The sequence below is a fragment of the Rana temporaria genome, chromosome 7 (genome assembly GCF_905171775.1).
Source record: "Rana temporaria chromosome 7, aRanTem1.1, whole genome shotgun sequence".
In the NCBI taxonomy this organism is placed as follows: domain Eukaryota; kingdom Metazoa; phylum Chordata; class Amphibia; order Anura; family Ranidae; genus Rana; species Rana temporaria.
The window spans coordinates 210,351,760-210,369,492 of NC_053495.1; the positions used below are offsets into that span (position 1 = coordinate 210,351,760).

The window sequence follows — 17,733 nt, forward strand, 5'->3', positions numbered from 1 at the left end:
TGGTGTGATGTAAATTGGGGTGCATCCGCTGCGGGTCTGAAAGCAGACGGTGGACATTCTCCCCCTACATGGATGTCTGCACTGGGGGGCCGCGGTTGTGTCCCCATTGACATGAATGGGACTGTCTGCACTGGGGGGCCGCGGTTGTGTCTCCATTGACATGAATGGGACTGTCTGCACTGGGGGGCCGCGGTTGTGTGTCCATTGACATGAATGGGACTGTCTGCACTGGGGGACCGCGGTTGTGTCCCCATTGACATGAATGGGACTGTCTGCACTGGGGGTCCGTGGTTGTGTGTCCATTGACATGAATGGCACTGTCTGCACTGGGGGACCGCGGTTGTGTCCCCATTGACATGAATGGGACTGTCTGCACTGGGGGGCCGCGGTTGTGTTCCTATTGACATGAATGGGACTGTCTGCACTGGGGGGGGCCGCGGTTGTGTCCCCATTGACATGAATGGGACTGTCTGCACTGGGGGTCCGCGGTTGTGTGTCCATTGACATGAATGGGACTGTCTGCACTGGGGGTCCGCGGTTGTGTGTCCATTGACATGAATGGGACTGTCTGCACTGGGGGTCCGTGGTTGTGTGTCCATTGACATGAATGGCACTGTCTGCACTGGGGGGCCGCGGTTGTGTCCCCATTGACATGAATGGGACTGTCTGCACTGGGGGGCCGCGGTTGTGTTCCTATTGACATGAATGGGACTGTCTGCACTGGGGGGGGCAGCAGTTGTGTCCCCATTGACATGAATGGGACTGTCTGCACTGGGGGGCAGCGGTTGTGTCCCCATTGACATGAATGGGACTGTCTGCACTGGGGGGGCCACGGTTGTGTCCCCATTGACATGAATGGGACTGTCTGCACTGGGGGGCTGCGGTTGTGTCCCCATTGACATGAATGGGACTGTCTGCACTGGGGGGCCGCGGTTGTGTCCCCATTGACATGAATGGGACTGTCTGCACTGGGGGGCCGCGGTTGTGTCCCCATTGACATGAATGGGACTGTCTGCACTGGAATGGATAAACACCTGCACGCCCTCGCACAGCCATACGCGATATAGCATGTCCGTGTGAACGAGGCCATATCTGGAGATCTCGCGCCTCTCGTACATGTGCGCCCGAGACAAAACCATGACGACGCAGACCTCATCACACATTTTCAGATGTGGGCGGAGCAAGAAAAATGGTTGCTGCTTTCTGGGAGGTCATTTCTATTGCCCGTCTATCGGCCGCCATTACTAATTGCGTCTCGTGGATTCCTCTGGAACGGGGAGAATATTGCAGATCAGACGGTGCAGATCCTCCCCAGACAACGTACTAAAGATGGCGGTTGTGTCATTAGGAAGACGAGGCCGATAAGGATCACGTTTCTCAGTGTCGGCGATTCAAACGATGCGAGCCGCATGGAAAAATCTTCTAATAAACGAACATGAAGGAGGCCGGAAATAAAAGCCACCAATAAAAAGGAAATTAATAAAACTAAAAAATGTTCCAGTTGCCGATCTGACCCAACAGACGCGGCCTCCAGCCCGGTGAATACGATCATTACCGAGTCTCTACGTGATTACAATGTTTTTTTTTAACCCCTTCCCGCCGAGCGTACGCACCTATGCGGCCTCAGCTTTCGGGGGTTATGCCGGGAGGATGCCCGCAGCTGCAGTCATCATCCCGGGACTGTGTTTTTAGAGCGGGCGATCGGTGCGGCTTAAAGCTGCTCTGTTATCCCGGAGGAGTGGGAGGGGACATCCCTCCTCCCGCCGCTCTGACCGGGCCTCCCGTCCCACCGGGAGACCTGATCCGCGATCCGGCACTTCCGGCGCCTAGCGACAGACTGGAATGAAGCCGTGAACGTCACGATGTCACTTCCTTACTCGGCTGCCAATGGCGCCAGATTTAAAAAAAAATACACCGTATTCAGAATCGCAGTTTTCGGCTGTGGACCTCCTCCCATATGAGTGTTATATCTTTTGCATGCCTTTTAGATATCATTAGTCTTCAAAGAAGGACACGACCCCAAAGAAACGGAATTACCCTGAAACGCGTCGGGCTTCATAAAAATACTTGAGACAACGCTGTATTCATTTCTGATTGTTTTCATATATTCTGAATTGTTATGAATTATATTCATGATTTTATGGTCGCCATTTACCTGGCTTCTTAGACATTTATACAATAATTCAATGATCTGAATACTTTGAAGTGTAAAAGGAGGGATCGGGGTCCTTTTAGACCCCCAATCCCTCCATAAAGAGTACCCGTCACCACCTATTACTGTCATAAGGGATGTTTACATTACTTGTGACAGCAATAAAAGTGAGGATTTATTTTTTTATATTTTTTTTAAACACAATTTAATCATGTAAAAATAAATAAAATAAGACTTTTTTTTTTTAAGCATCCCCGTCCTCGCGCAGCAAAGAAAACGCATACGGAAGTCGCGCCTGCATAGGTAGACGGTGTTCAAATCACACATGTGAGGTATCGCCGCAATCGGCAGAGCGAGAGAAAGAATTTTAGCACTAGACCTCCTCTAACTCTAACCTGGTATCCGAAAAAAATATATATTTATATTAGTAATATATAAGTGTCACATAAGGAGATTTTTAGGTACCGTAGTTTGTCGCCATTCCACGAGTGCGTGCAATTATAAAGCGCGACATGTTTGGTAACATCGGCCCGGATTCACAGACACTGGCACATATTTAGGCCACCGTAGCGTATCTCCTGTACGCTACGCCGACGCAGCGCAGAGAGGCAAGCACTGAATTCACAAAGCACTTCCTCCCAAATCTGCGCTGGGTTTCTCAGGCGTAAGCCGGCGTAAGTGTAAGTGGGCGTGACCCATGCAAATGAGGCGTGCCCCCATGCAAATGATGGACCGAGCTCCAGACAGATACGTATCGCCAACTGCGCATGCGCCGTCCCGTGGGCGCATCTCAGTGCGCATGCTCACAATCACGTCGGAACAACTGCCTAAGATATGTCGGATCACTGCCTACGGCGTGAACGTAACCTACGCCAAGCCCTATTCACGTCCAACATAAACTACGTAAAATACGCCGACTTGTGTTCCCTTTGCATGGATGCTGCCGAGTTACACCTCCTTTATGGGGCATAACTTTGCTCCGGACGTATGACGTACGTTCGTGAATCGGCGTATCTCCCTCATTTGCATATGTGAATAGAAAATCAATGTGAGCGCTAAAAATGACCAGTGTAAATATGCGCCCACTCTACGCCGGCGTAGGCAAGTTACGTTGGTCGGATGAAGCCTATTTTCAAGCGTATATTCGTTTCTCTGGCGCACAGATACGACGGCGCATATTTGCACTTACGCGGCGTATCTCGAGATACGTCAGCGCAAGTGCTTTGTGAATCCGGGCCAATATCTTTCACATTATACAAAACAATTGGGCTAACTTTACTTTTTCATTTGTTTTTGTTTTTTGATTCGTGAAAGTGTCTTTTTTTCAAAAAGTTGTGTTTAAATACATTGCTACACAAATACCGTGTGACATAAAATATTGCAACAATCGCCATTTTATTCTCTAGATTCTATTCTCTAGAAAATGTATAATATTATATATATTTTGAGGGTTCCAAGCAATTTACTAGCAAAAAAAAAAAATACGAATTTAGTCTTAGTCATGAAAGGGTTAATTAAGCCCGTGATGTGCGATCCAAAAACTCCACCCGGTGCAAAAAAATTAATAAAAATAAAAGTGTAAACTAAAAAGTGAGACACAAAGAGTGCGCGGGGTGTACATGGGGTCCTCCATAAAGGAAGGAACCTTTGCCCCGATCCCCCCGGGGCATTACGCTCCAGACGGGGACTGGGGGTACTTTCACATGGTCCATCTGGCCGAAATCAGAGGGGCCTGGTTCTCTGGGAGGTCTGCCCCGAGTACTAGGTGGGGCCCCCCCGAAGGGAGACCCTATAAAAGAGGGCAAACCAAGCCAGGCGGCCATGTCCACACGTTCAGGGCAGGCCCGAGGACCTACAACACCGTCCTCCCCCTATGCCGCACGGCAGGTCAGTGCCCCCCATTGCCGGCCGGAGCCCTGTATACTGCACAGCAGGACAGTGCCCCCCCCCCCCCATGCCCCAATTACACTTACATACGAGGTCCAGTATGAGAAGATGACCACCCAGCAGGAACCATCCCTTCCCCCTCACAATGTGACACGTCAGGTGTAAAATGTGAATAAACACGGCAACCCTGACAACCGGTACACAGAACATACACAGCGACACCTGAGACTGCGATGTCCCCATCAGACATGAAGCAACCGCAAATCTCCCGCAGCCGACCAACTGTCCCCATCACTCCGTGCCGGGGGGCGCCGACCACTCTGCCAGTCCCTACAATCCCTACTGTCCACATCACTCCGTGCCGAGAGCCGATCACTCTGCCAGTCCCTACAATCCCTCCATTACTCAGGAGGGAGACGTACAATCCCTACTGTCCACATCACTCCGTGCCGAGAGCCGATCACTCTGCCAGTCCCTACAATCCCTCCATTACTCAGGAGGGAGACGTACAATCCCTACTGTCCACATCACTCCGTGCCGGGGGCGCCGACCACTCTGCCAGTCCCTACAATCCCTCCATTACTCAGGAGACGTACAATCCCTACTGTCCACATCACTCCGTGCCGAGAGCGCCGATCACACTGCCAGTCCCTACAATCCCTCCATTACTCAGGAGACGTACAATCCCTACTGTCCACATCACTCCGTGCCGGGGGCGCCGATCACACTGCCAGTCCCTACAATCCCTCCGTTACTCAGGAGGAAGGAGACGTACAATCCCTACTGTCCACATCACTCCGTGCCGGGGGCGCCGACCACTCTGCCAGTCCCTACAATCCCTCCATTACTCAGGAGAAAGGAGACGTACAATCCCTACTGTCCACATCACTCCGAGCCGGGGGCGCCGACCACTCTGCCAGTCCCTACAATCCCTCTGTTACTCAGGAGGAAGGAGACGTACAATCCCATACAGAGAGCACACACACACACACCACACAGACACCACACAGACACACACACACAGAGACACAGACACCACACAGACACACACACAGAGACAGACACCACACAGACACCACACAGACACCACACAGACACACACACACACAGACACAGACACCACACAGACACACCACACACACAGAGACACACCACACACACAGAGACACACCACACACACAGAGACACACCACACACACAGAGACACACCACACACACACACACACACACACACAGAGACACACACCCAGGCTTTATCTGGCACTTTTTGTTTACAACTAAGGATGAGCCAAACACCCCCCTGTTCGGTTCGCATCAGAACTTGCGAACACACCAAATATTCGTGTGAACTTTAGAACCCCGTTAAAGTCTATGGGACTCGAACATTTGAAATCTAAAGTGTTAATTTTAAAGGCTAATATGCAAGTTATTGTCCTAAAAAGTGTTTGGGGACCCGGGTCCTGCCCCAGGGGAGTGTTTGGGGACCCGGGTCCTGCCCCAGGGGAGTGTTTGGGGACCCGGGTCCTGCCCCAGGGGAGTGTTTGGGGACCCGGGTCCTGCCCCAGGGGAGTGTTTGGGGACCCGGGTCCTGCCCCAGGGGAGTGTTTGGGGACCCGGGTCCTGCCCCAGGGGAGTGTTTGGGGACCCGGGTCCTGCCCCAGGGGAGTGTTTGGGGACCCGGGTCCTGCCCCAGGAAACATGTATCAATGCAAAAAAAAGTTTTAAAAACTGCAGTTTTTTCAGGAGCAGTGAATTTAATAATGCTAAAAGTGAAACAATAAAAGTGAAATATTACCCCTAGGGGGGGGGGTGTAAAGTCAGCATGTGAAAAAGCGCATGTTTCCCGTACATAGAACTGTCCCTGCACAAAGTGTCATTTCTGAAAGAAAAAAAGACATTTAAAACCGGCTTTGCGGCTCTAATGAATTGTCGGCTCTGGCAATTACAGAGAGAATTCATTCATAAAAAAAAAAAAAAAAAAAAAAAAAAACGCGTGGGGGTCCCCCCAAATTCCATTACCAGGCCCTTCAGGTCTGGAATGGATATTAAAGGGGAACCCCGCTGTCAATTTAAAAAAAAATGTGGGGTTCCCCCCAAATATCCATTCCAGACCCTTCAGGTCTGGTGTGGATTTTAAGGGGAACTCCACCCCAAATTTACAAAAAAAAATGGCGTGGAGTTCCCACAAAAATTCACACCAGACCCCTTATGCGAGCACGTTAACCTGGCCGGCCACAGAAAAGAGGGGGGGGGACAGAGTGCTGCCCCCTCTCTCCTGAACCGCACCAGGAGAGGGGGTCTTCCAGATTCTGATAAGCCCCCCGCCCGCAGACCCCCACAACCACCGGGCAAGGGTTGTGGGGATGAGGCCCTTGTCCCCATGTTGATGGGGACAAGGGCCTCATCCCCACAACCCTTGCCCGGTGGTTGTGGGGGTCTGCGGGCGGGGGGCTTATCAGAATCTGGAAGACCCCTTTAACAAAGAAGAGAGCCCCCCCCCCCCAGGGCTGTCTTTAACGCAGGGCAAAGGGGGAAGCTGCCCTGGGCCCAGTCAGTGTTGCAGGGCCCAAAGCAGCTGCCCCCTTCAGCCCACGCTGCCTGCAAATGGTTGATAAGCGGATTCGATGGGGCCCCAAGAAAGTGTTTGCCCAGGGTCCAATCAATATTAAAAAGACGGCCCCCGCCCTGATCACTAACACACCCCTAAGGTTCTGCGGATAATAATATCGTCCTGAAGAGTATACATTTATTTGGAGTCTGGAGGGGAGAGGATAGTAGGAAACCTCTGACTTGTGCCCCCCCCCCCCCCCCCCGTACTTCCGAGCAAAGCGACGACGTGAGGCCGACCGGCCACTATCCTCAAATTCCACGTCGCCCTGGATGCCGGCCGAGGTTCGGAGATTTCCGTCGGCAAGGATTGCGCCTGCGCCGTTCTTACAGGAACCATCTCGTTAGCCGGAACCATATCGTCAGATCACCGGCTGGCTTCTGTCGGAGGTGCATGCTGGAAAGAGAGCAGCCGATCGTTTCCCGATCAGCACTCTCAGCCAATGGCTGGAGTGTTCTGGAGAGGGGGGGGGGACACAGCGGCTCAGCGCGGGGGGGATTGGGGAGATATTATATATTAGTACAGCGGCTCCAAGCGGGTTGATCGGAAAGGAACAAGCAGCGTGTGCCCGTCTTTACAGAGCGGCACAGGAACCTCTCCTCACGGATTAGGATCGGCGGGCACAGATCAGGAGGCGGCCGCTCCGTGTCTTCCGATTCCCCCGCAGGGCAGCTGGAAGGATTAGGCCTCTCCCTGCAGGAATGTGACACCCTCCAGATAAGGTGTCGGCTCTGATAACGATGGCGGGTGACCTCTATACCTCCATTCATCTCTCCGATAGTAACGTCTCCTACATGAGAAGATCGGGAGGAAAAATACAGCGTCTGGAGCGATCGCCCCCCCCCCCCGATAATCCGATCGTTAATACGCGGCTTTCCAGAGCCGATCGTGACAGTTCATGCGAAAATATCCGAAGAGACCAACAAGAGACTGTTACTCGGAACACCGGGAACTCTTACCCCCCTTTCCTGCCCAGGCCAATTTTCAGTTTCCAGCGCTGTCACACTTTAAATGACAATTACATGTAACACTGTACCACACACACGTGACATTTTTATCATTTGTTTTTTCACAAAGAGTTTTCTTTTGGTTTAATCACCACTGGGGTTTTTTTTTCATTTTGCTAAACAGAAAAGAATAAAAAAAAAATAATAAATAAAAGTTTAATTTCTGTTATAAGATTTTGTAAATATCTTTATCTTCTGCACCCATGTCCCCGCCGACCACGGGGGGAGCCTGCACCCCACATAGACCTCGCCGATATGGGAAGGGCGCACCGCATGGGCCTGCCGACGGGGGGGGGGGGAATCCTGCACCCACAAGGCCCTGCTGACGGGGGATAGCCTGCACCCCCATGGGCCACGCTGATATGGGGGGCTTGCACCCCCATGGGCCCCGCCGATATGGGGGGCTTGCACTCCCATGGGCCCTGCCGATATGGGGTGGCCGCATCCCATGGGCCCCGCCGATATGGGGTGGCCGCATCCCATGGGCCCCGCCGATATGGGGTGGCCGCATCCCATGGGCCCCCGCCGATATGGGGTGGCCGCATCCCATGGGTCCCGCCGATATGGGACGGCCGCATCCCATGGCCCCCCGCCGATATGGGACGGCCGCATCCCATGGCCCCCCGCCGATATGGGACGGCCGCATCCCATGGCCCCCCGCATCCCATGGCCCCCCGCCGATATGGGACGGCCGCATCCCATGGCCCCCCGCCGATATGGGACGGCCGCATCCCATGGGCCCCGCCGATATGGGACGGCCGCATCCCATGGGCCCCGCCGATATGGGGGGCCGCATCCCATGGGCCCCGCCGATATGGGGGGCCGCATCCCATGGGCCCTGCCGATATGGGGGGCCGCATCCCATGGGCCCCGCCGATATGGGGGGGACCGCACCCCATGGGCCACAATCCGTTATAGGGAACCAATTAAGGAGTACAGTATTCATCCGAAAAAAAATCAGAAAAGCAAGACCGCGCATGCTCGGAAATTAAAAAATACATTATAATACATAACATCCAAAGTTCTATTCTGAAGACTTTTTGTAACTTTAGTAACCTATTGGGTTTTGATAGGAGACTCGTGTGTACGAGGCACAAGACAACCAGCCATACATGTTGTAGACGTCACCCACAGCACAGAGACATAGGCACCCTCTATATGACAGCCAGGCCTGTATAGAACTACTTGGACCCCCCCATGGGGGTAGCACACCTCACATGCAGCAATCCTCAGCATCACACAGCACAACATGCAGGAAAAAGTCACACAGAGGAAAGAGCCGTTACACTAAACTGCATTAGTATGTTGTATTCTAGCAGCACACGGGGTCACCTTACCTCCAGTGTAAGGGGCTGTTGCCGGACGGGCTGGCGGGATTGCTGTGCGGATGAGGGATGCCGTGTATGGATAGCGGAGAGACGTCCAGGGCGCAGTCGGCGCTGTACGGGAGTTTGAGGTGCTGGAGGTTTGGAGCGGAGGATGGGGACTGAAGGCGGCGCGGGACATCACTTCCTCGGCACAGGGAGGTCAGCGGGGAGAAGATTCTGACGGTACCATAAAAAGCCAATGTTAGGGGGTTATCCAAATTCACATCAAACCTCACATGACGGATGAGGAGCTCCGGGGGGGGGGGGGACAAAAAAAAACCCTCTACTGCTGCTAAACCTTCCTACCAATATGGAACCCTCCCCCATCTTTACCGCTGAACTCCAGTTACCTGTGCAGCGGGGCTCCTCCTCCACCAAGTCCCCCCCCCCCCCCCCACCCACCGCAAGAGTCAATCCATGATCTGTCTGGGGAATACAGAATCATTTTATCCCTCACCCCCAGCAGCCTTCCTTTCAGTTGCATGACTGACCCCCAACGTCCCCCCTTTTCAACACTCCGCTGTTCACACACAATGCAGGATCAGCCGCCATGCATTGCAAGGAAGGATGCTGAGGACGCCGTGAGGGCACGTCCCCACACTGCAAGGGGAGGACGCCGCCAGGGGCCCGCCCTGCACTGCATGGGGGAGGACGCCGTGAGGGCACGTCACCACACTGCAAGGGGGGACACCAAGGGCCCACACTGCAAGGGGGAACACCAAGGGCCCACACTGCAAGGGGAGGACGCCGCCAAGGGCCCGCCCTGCACTGCATGGGGAGGACGCCGCTGAGGGCCAGCCTGGAATGGATGATGCCGAGGGCCCACCCCGCACTGGAAGAGGACGCCGAGGGCCCGCCCCCACCCTGCTAAAAAGGGGGCGCCGAGGGCCTGCCCCCACCCTGGAAAAAGGCGCAGAGGGCCCGCCCCCACCCTGGGATAAGAGAACGCAGAGGGCCCGCCCCCACCCTGGAAAAAAGCGCAGAGGGCCCGCCCCCACCCTGGAATAAGAGGAGGCAGAGGGCCCACCCCCACCCTGAAAAGGGGATGCCGAGGGGCTCGCCCCCACCCTGAAAAGTGGACACCGAGGGCCCGCCCCCACCCTGGAATAAGAGGACGCAGAGGCCCGCCCGCACCCATGAAAAAGACGCAGAGGGCCCGCCCCCACCCTGGAAAAAGAGGACGCCGAGGGCCCGCCCCCACCCTGGAAAAAGAGGACGCAGAGGGCCCGCCCCCACCCTGGAAAAAGAGGACGCAAAGGGCCCGCCCCCACCCTGGAAAAAGACGCAAAGGGCCCGCCCCCACCCTGGAAAAAGAGGACGCAAAGGGCCCGCCCCCACCCTGGAAAAAGAGGACGCAAAGGGCCCGCCCCCACCCTGGAAAAAGAGGACGCAGAGGGGCCACCCCTACCCTGGAAAAGACGCAGAGGGCCCGGCCCGCACTATAAAGGGGGACACCGAGGGCCACCCCGCAAAGGGAGGATGCTGAGGGATACGTTACTAAAAAAGTGATTTTCTTTCCTCCTAGACAAAAACAAGCATTTAACCCTTTGCAGTGTGGAGGGAGCCAACTACAAGGAGAACTTTACCCGGAAGTTCAGCTTTAAAGTCCTACCCCATTCCTGCCCATCAAACCCTGATGAAGGGAGAGCGTTCCGAGCCCCCGAAACCAGCTGGCTTTTTTTCATCTTTAGTCAGCTTCATATAAACAACGTTCTTTGTACTCAACAACCCGTGACGCGGCTCCTCCTCTGCTCTTCTCACAGCGAATGATTTCCTTCTGTCCCCGTGACTTACCGTCTGGTGACACCGCGGTCACCTGTACAATAAATGGAGGAAAAGTCTCTCCAAGGCCCCAGATGGCAGCAAATTCCCCAATAAAAGGTTCTAACCCTCCCCCCTTCATACAAATCTACAAGAAAAGTGTTGGATGGACATGCCCTTCAATGATCCTTCAACACTGCAGAGAGCTGAATAGGTTTACATTCGATGTTCTCTGGTGGCGGTTTTCAAATGTTCGTTATCCCCGGTGAGAGTTTAAGGACGGCTCTTTAAAGGACTATTCATTTTTCCCCGGATTGTCCCATTTATGGAACAACCGGGGGCCGCAATATTCTTATTTATAAAATCTGACAGCTGGGAGAGGAAGGGTTAAAGTCAACAGGAGCTTCTGAGATAATGGAGGGGGGGGGGGGGGGGAGGGGGCGCCACATCTGTTCCTCTGAACATTCGATACCCGTCCCTCGGATCACTTACACGCAGAGGAGATCATTTCCCCGGCACATTACGGTTATGAAATATTGCCTTCCTGCCCCCAGCGGGCCGGGATAATGGACAATCCCGGCACCGCCTGAAGCCCCCCCACCCCCCCCTTCTTAAAAGGCTTTTTAGGTCTACAGAGAAGAGCAGAGGAAAAAAAAGGACGCACAGCGACGTCCTGACGATACAAATCTCAGACCGCGATACGTGCGCCGCGCCTGAACCCGCGAATATTGTGAATGGCGGTCTGACGATTGAACAACGTAGACGATTCTCTCCTATTCCCAGGCTTTTTAGGTCTACAGAGAAGAGCAGAGGAAAAAAAAAAAAGGGACGCACAGCGACGTCCTGGCGATACAAATCTCAGACCGCGATACGTGCGCCGCGCCTGAACCCGCGAATCGCGGTCTGACGATTGAACAACGCAGACGATTCTCTCCTATTCCCAGAAAATCCGGCAAACTTGTCTACTTGCTGCCTACGGGGGGGGGGGGGGATTCCTCGCCGTGGCGCTTACTGGAGTCGGAGTTGCGGAGCTCCAAGTCTCTCTCGCCGGCGCTTCATCATGGCGGCGTATTAACAAAAAAAAGTTGTTCGAAGAGCTTGCAATCCGGAGAGGAGCTCGGCTGGATACACAGTCAGGCTTGTGGCAGATATGGCGGCCGAGTTTTTCTTCGCTTATCTGGTACGGCGCGCGCGGCCCGTGGTGGGTTCCTCTCTGGCGCTCTCCGGCGGGGGTCTGCCCACCTGAGCCTCTCAGCGGTCATATAAATAGCCGGGTATTCCCGATATGGATGACGGCCAATCACCGACACCCCGGGACAATCTCTCCCTCTCGGCTTCGGCTATCAGGGACAGGTTCTCAGCAAATCCAGGAGAAGGATCGGGTGGTGGAGGAGGGGAGGGTTGGCACAATGCACGGTGCCCCGCTGACCCATCTGAATTATTGTCCCAGGGAGAGAGAGTGGAGCCGCACAGGAGAGCGTTCCACCCCCCGGGGACAGGAGGGACAGGGACAGCTGCTCACACGGCACAACATTCCATATCAGGAAGCTTCTATCGGAGGTGCCGGGTGAGTCACTGGTGGTAAAAAGTTCAAAAGGCAAAAAAGAGGGCGAGTTCTGATCCGACGTCAAAGGAGGGCGACCTCACGGTATTCCACCGCGGGCACAAAGTGCCAGAGTATTGGGGGGGGGCATGACAGGGCCTCTTTATTCATGGCAAATCAATCCCCCCCCCCCCCCCCCCGACATTTCAATGACTTGATTATTTAACCACTTCACTACCGGGCACCCCCCCTCTCCCTTTCCTGCCCCGGACAATTTTCAGCGCCGTCACACTATGAATGACAATTACGCGGTCGTGCAACACTGTACCCAAATGACATTTGTATCATTTTGTTCCCACAAACGGAGCTTTCTATTGGTGGGATTTGATCACCTCTGCGGTTTTTCTTTTTTGCAAAAAAAAAAAAAAAAGAACAACATTTTTGGAAAAAATGTTTCTTTGTTATAAAATTTTCTCCTTCACTGACGGGCACCGACAAGGCGCCGCCGACGGGCACCGACAAGGCGCCGCCGACGGGCGCCGACAAGGCGCCGCCGACGGGCGCCGACAAGGCGCCGCCGACGGGCGCCGACAAGGCGCCGCCGACGGGCGCCGCCGACGGGCGCCGACAAGGCGTAGCTGTGATGGGCAGATAGGCGGTACTGATTGGCACTGACAGGTGGCACAGATGGGCAGCACTGATGAGGTACTCACACAGGTTTTACTGCTGGGCACTGAGATGGGCATGAGCCGTGTTTATGGGGCACTGACTGACAGCTTATGGGGCACATTTTAACTACTTAAGGACCGCCGCGCGACTATATACGTCGGCAGAATGGCATGGCTGGGCACATGGACGTATATATATATATATATATATATATATATATATATATATATATATATATATATATATATATATATATATATATATATATATATATATATATACACACACACACACACACACACACATACACGTCCCCTTTAAGAGCCCAGCCGTGGGTCGCGAGCACGCCGGCGGCAGCGCGCTCGCGACCCGGTCCGAAGCTCCGTGACCACGCCCCACGGGTGTCCCGCGATCGGGTCACAGGAGCTGAAGAACGGGGAGAGGGGAGTGTAAACAAAACCTTCACTGTGGCAATGTCAGTGATCGCCTGTTCCCTGATGTAGGGAACGCGGATTACTGACGTCACACGTCCAGCCCCGCCCCCCTACAGATAGAAACACACATGAGGTCACACTTAACCACTAGGTGGCGCTGTAGGGGTTAACACCTTCACTTCTATTTTCACAGTAATCAATGCATTTTTATAGCACTTTTCGCTGAGAAAATGACAATGGTCCCAAAAATGTGTCAAAAGTGTCCGCCGTAATGTCGCAGTCACAAAAAAAATAAATAAAAAAAAAACACTGGTCGACATAAAACTATCCCCAATTTTGTAAACGCCATAAATTTCACGCAAACCAATCGATAGCAAAAAGTTTTAAATATTGGGCAAGAATTTACGCCGGCGTATCTATTGATACGCCGCGTAAATTCAAAGCTGCGCCGGCGTATCGCCTTTCTGTATTCAGAAAGCAAGATACGCTGAAATTAGGCCAAGATCCGACTGGCGTAAGTCCCTTACGCCGTCGTATCTTAGTTGCATATTTACGCTGGCCGCTAGGTGGCGCTGCCGTCGATTTCAGCGGAGAATATGCAAATGAGCTGGATACGCCGATTCAGAAACGTACGTGCGCCCGGCGGATTTTTTTGCGTAAGGCTTTTTCCGGCGCAACGTTACTCCTGCTATATGAGGCGTAGCCAATGTTAAGTATGGACGTCGCTCCCGCGTAAAATTTTGAAAATTTTACGTCGTTCGCGAATAGGGCTTTGCGTAAATTACGTCCACGTCGAAAGCATTGACTATTTGCGACGTGATTAGGAGCATGCGCACTGGGATACGTTCACGGACTGCGCATGCGCCGTTCGAAACGTCATTTACGTGGGGTGAGGTTTTATTTACACCTCTTCAGAATTCGAATTTAGCGCGCTTACGCCGGCAGATGTACGCTACGCCGCTGTAACTTAGGGCGCAGGTTCTTTGTGAATCCAGCCCCAGCCTCACTAAGTTACGGCGGCGTAGCTCAGATACGCTACGCCCGCACAAACTTATGGCGGGGTATATGAATCTGGCCCATTGCATTTTTTTCAAAATTGTCGCTCTATTTTTGTTTATAGCGCAAAAAATAAAAACCGCAGAGGTGATCAAATACCACCAAAAGAAATCTCTATTAGTGGGGAAAAAAGGACGCCAATTTTGTTTGGGAGCCACGTCGCACGACCGCGCAATTGTCAGTTAAAGCGACGCATTTCCCAAAATCGCAAAAAGGGGACTTGTGTAGCGCCAATAGTTTACGCAGCGCTTTACATGTACAGTATATTGTATTGAGTTCCCGCCCTAAGGGGGCGCTTCCAGCACTAGGATTACAGAAAACAACGAAGACTATGATTGGTCGCTGTGGTGTCGATCGTCTAATGTTGGTGAACACGGATCGTGGAGGAGACGGATCCGGAATTCCCATCACTGCAAGTAACTGGGACTCCTCCAGATGCCCCCTGCTGGCCAGAGAACAACAGAGCGCCGTGTAATCAGAGGCTGAATGCAGAGCGACCGCCACCCAATATTCTTCAACCGATCCGAACAGAATCTTATAACCTCACAGAAATTACAAAGTCAGCAATGTATCTGCAGAGGATTGGACAGATCGGAGCTCCCCGGGCTCAGAGGATTGCACAGATGGGAGCTCCCCTGGCTCAGAGGATTGCACAGATCGGTGCTCCCCTGGCTCAGAGGATAGGACAGATCGGTGCTCCCCGGGCTCAGAGGATTGCACAGATCGGTGCTCCCCGGGCTCAGAGGATTGCACAGATCGGTGCTCCCCGGGCTCAGAGGATTGCACAGATCGGTGCTCCCCGGGCTCAGAGGATTGCACAGATCGGTGCTCGCCTGGCTCAGAGGACCGGACAGATCGGTGCTCCCCGGGCTCAGAGGACCGGACAGATCGGTGCTCCCCGGGCTCAGAGGACCGGACAGATCGGTGCTCCCCGGGCTCAGAGGATTGGACAGATCGGTGCTCCCTGGGCTCAGAGGATTGGACAGATCGGTGCTCCCCGGGCTCAGAGGATTGCACAGATCGGTGCTCCCCGGGCTCAGAGGATTGCACAGATCGGTGCTCCCCAGGCTCAGAGGATTGCACAGATCGGTGCTCCCCGGGCTCAGACGATTGGACAGATCGGTGCTCCCTGGGCTCAGAAGATTGCACAGATCGGTGCTCCCCGGGCTCAGAGGATTGGACAGATCGGAGCTCCCTGGGCTCAGAGGATTGGACAGATCGGTGCTCCCCGGGCTCAGAGGATTGCACAGATCGGTGCTCCCCGGGCTCAGAGGATTGGACAGATCGGAGCTCCCTGGGCTCAGAGGATTGCACAGATCGGTGCTCCCCGGGCTCAGAGGATTGGACAGATCGGAGCTCCCTGGGCTCAGAGGATTGGCAGATCAGTGCTCCCCCCAGGCTCAGCAATGTATCTCAGAGGATTGCACAGATCGGTGCTCCCCCGGCTCAGACGCGGTGAAAGTAAAGGACGGCGATATAAAGGGCTCCAGATAAATGCAGATGCCGCTGACCGCCATTGTGGATAATAAATTCTTGCATGTGCAGCGCTCACCCCGGATCTGTGCACCCGGATAATAATACGCGCAGAGAAGAGCCGGAGAACGCAGCAGATGATTGGGGGGGGGGGCCTGTAGGATGGTAAAGGGGCCCTCCACCTAATACTGGGGTTCAGAGATCAGATGCTGTAGAATTAAAGGGGAACTCCAGGCCTCTGAATGCAGTTATGGGATTGCTTAGGGCTGGGGTGAGACTACAACTCCCATCATGCCTCAGGAAGTCATGCCTGTGGATAGCAGAGTCTTGCGATGCCTCCTGGGACTTGTAGTTCCACAGAAGCTCAGATGTCCGACGCTGCCTTCTCCTGGATTAATGGGCACTTATCAGTGGGGGGTGTGATCCCTCCTCCCGCACACACAGGCCCCCGGGGGCCCCAGTCTAGAGCAGAGCAGAGCGCCCCCCGCCTGCCCTTCACCAGGGTGAGGAAATGAGAAGAACGACCTCTGCCCTGACACCCAGCCGCCTAATCTCATTACCGGATTAGAAGTTAATCAGATGTCGGTTTATCTCACCTGCTCGGTATTAGCCGCCAGAAACAACTGTTTGTTCCAATTAATCCGCCTAATTTACAGCCCCGGGTGACCCGCAAGAGGGCGGCAGCTGCTGCATAACGAGAGAGGCTCTCGTTTCCTGCGTCCCGTCATGTGACCCGGAGGAGGGGGGAGCAACCCCCCCTCCCCCGGCATTGCTCCGTACACTGGTCAGAGAAGGTGACCCCGGCATCATTGCTCTGTACACTGGTCAGAGTAGGTGACCCTGGCATTGCTCCGTACACTGGTCAGAGTAGGTGACCCCGTCATTGCTCCGTACACTGGTCAGAGTAGGTGACCCCGTCATTGCTCCGTACACTGGTCAGAGTAGGTGACCCCGTCATTGCTCCGTACACTGGAAAGAGTAGGTGACCCCGTCATTGCTCCGCACACTGGTCAGAGTAGGTGACCCGGCATCATTGCTCTGTACACTGGTCAGAGTAGGTGACCCCGGCATCATTGCTCCGCACACTGGTCAGAGTAGGTGACCCGGCATCATTGCTCTGTACACTGGTCAGAGTAGGTGACCCCGACATTGCTCCGTACACTGGACAGAGTAGGTGACCCTGGCATTGCTCCGTACACTGGTCAGAGTAGGTGACCCCGGCATTGCTCCGCACACTGGACAGAGTAGGTGACCCTGGCATTGCTCCGTACACTGGACAGAGTAGGTGACCCCGGCATTGCTCCGTACACTGGTCAGAGTAGGTGACCCCGGCATCATTGCTCCGCACACTGGTCAGAGTAGGTGACCCGGCATCATTGCTCTGTACACTGGTCAGAGTAGGTGACCCCGGCATCATTGCTCCGCACACTGGAAAGAGTAGGTGACCCCGGCATTGCTCCGCACACTGGTCAGAGTAGGTGACCCGGCATCATTGCTCTGTACACTGGTCAGAGTTGGTGACCCCGGCATTGCTCCGTACACTGGACAGAGTAGGTGACCCTGGCATTGCTCCGTACACTGGTCAGAGTAGGTGACCCCGGCATCATTGCTCCGTACACAGTAGGTGACCCCGTCATTGCTCCGTACACTGGAAAGAGTAGGTGACCCCGTCATTGCTCCGCACACTGGTCAGAGTAGGTGACCCGGCATCATTGCTCTGTACACTGGTCAGAGTAGGTGACCCCGGCATCATTGCTCCGTACACAGTAGGTGACC

The 17,733-nt window shown here is 54.1% G+C and overlaps 1 protein-coding gene across 1 annotated transcript in view; it reads right to left on the bottom strand.

Moving 5' to 3' along the window:
- Positions 1-17,733, bottom strand: part of MAST2 (microtubule associated serine/threonine kinase 2) — a 189,405-nt gene that overhangs the window by 76,306 nt on the left and 95,366 nt on the right. Inside the window, exon 5 of the mRNA XM_040361097.1 lies at positions 8,992-9,198. Within this exon, the coding sequence (XP_040217031.1) occupies positions 8,992-9,198 (207 nt within the window). The remainder of the gene's footprint in view (positions 1-8,991; positions 9,199-17,733) is intronic.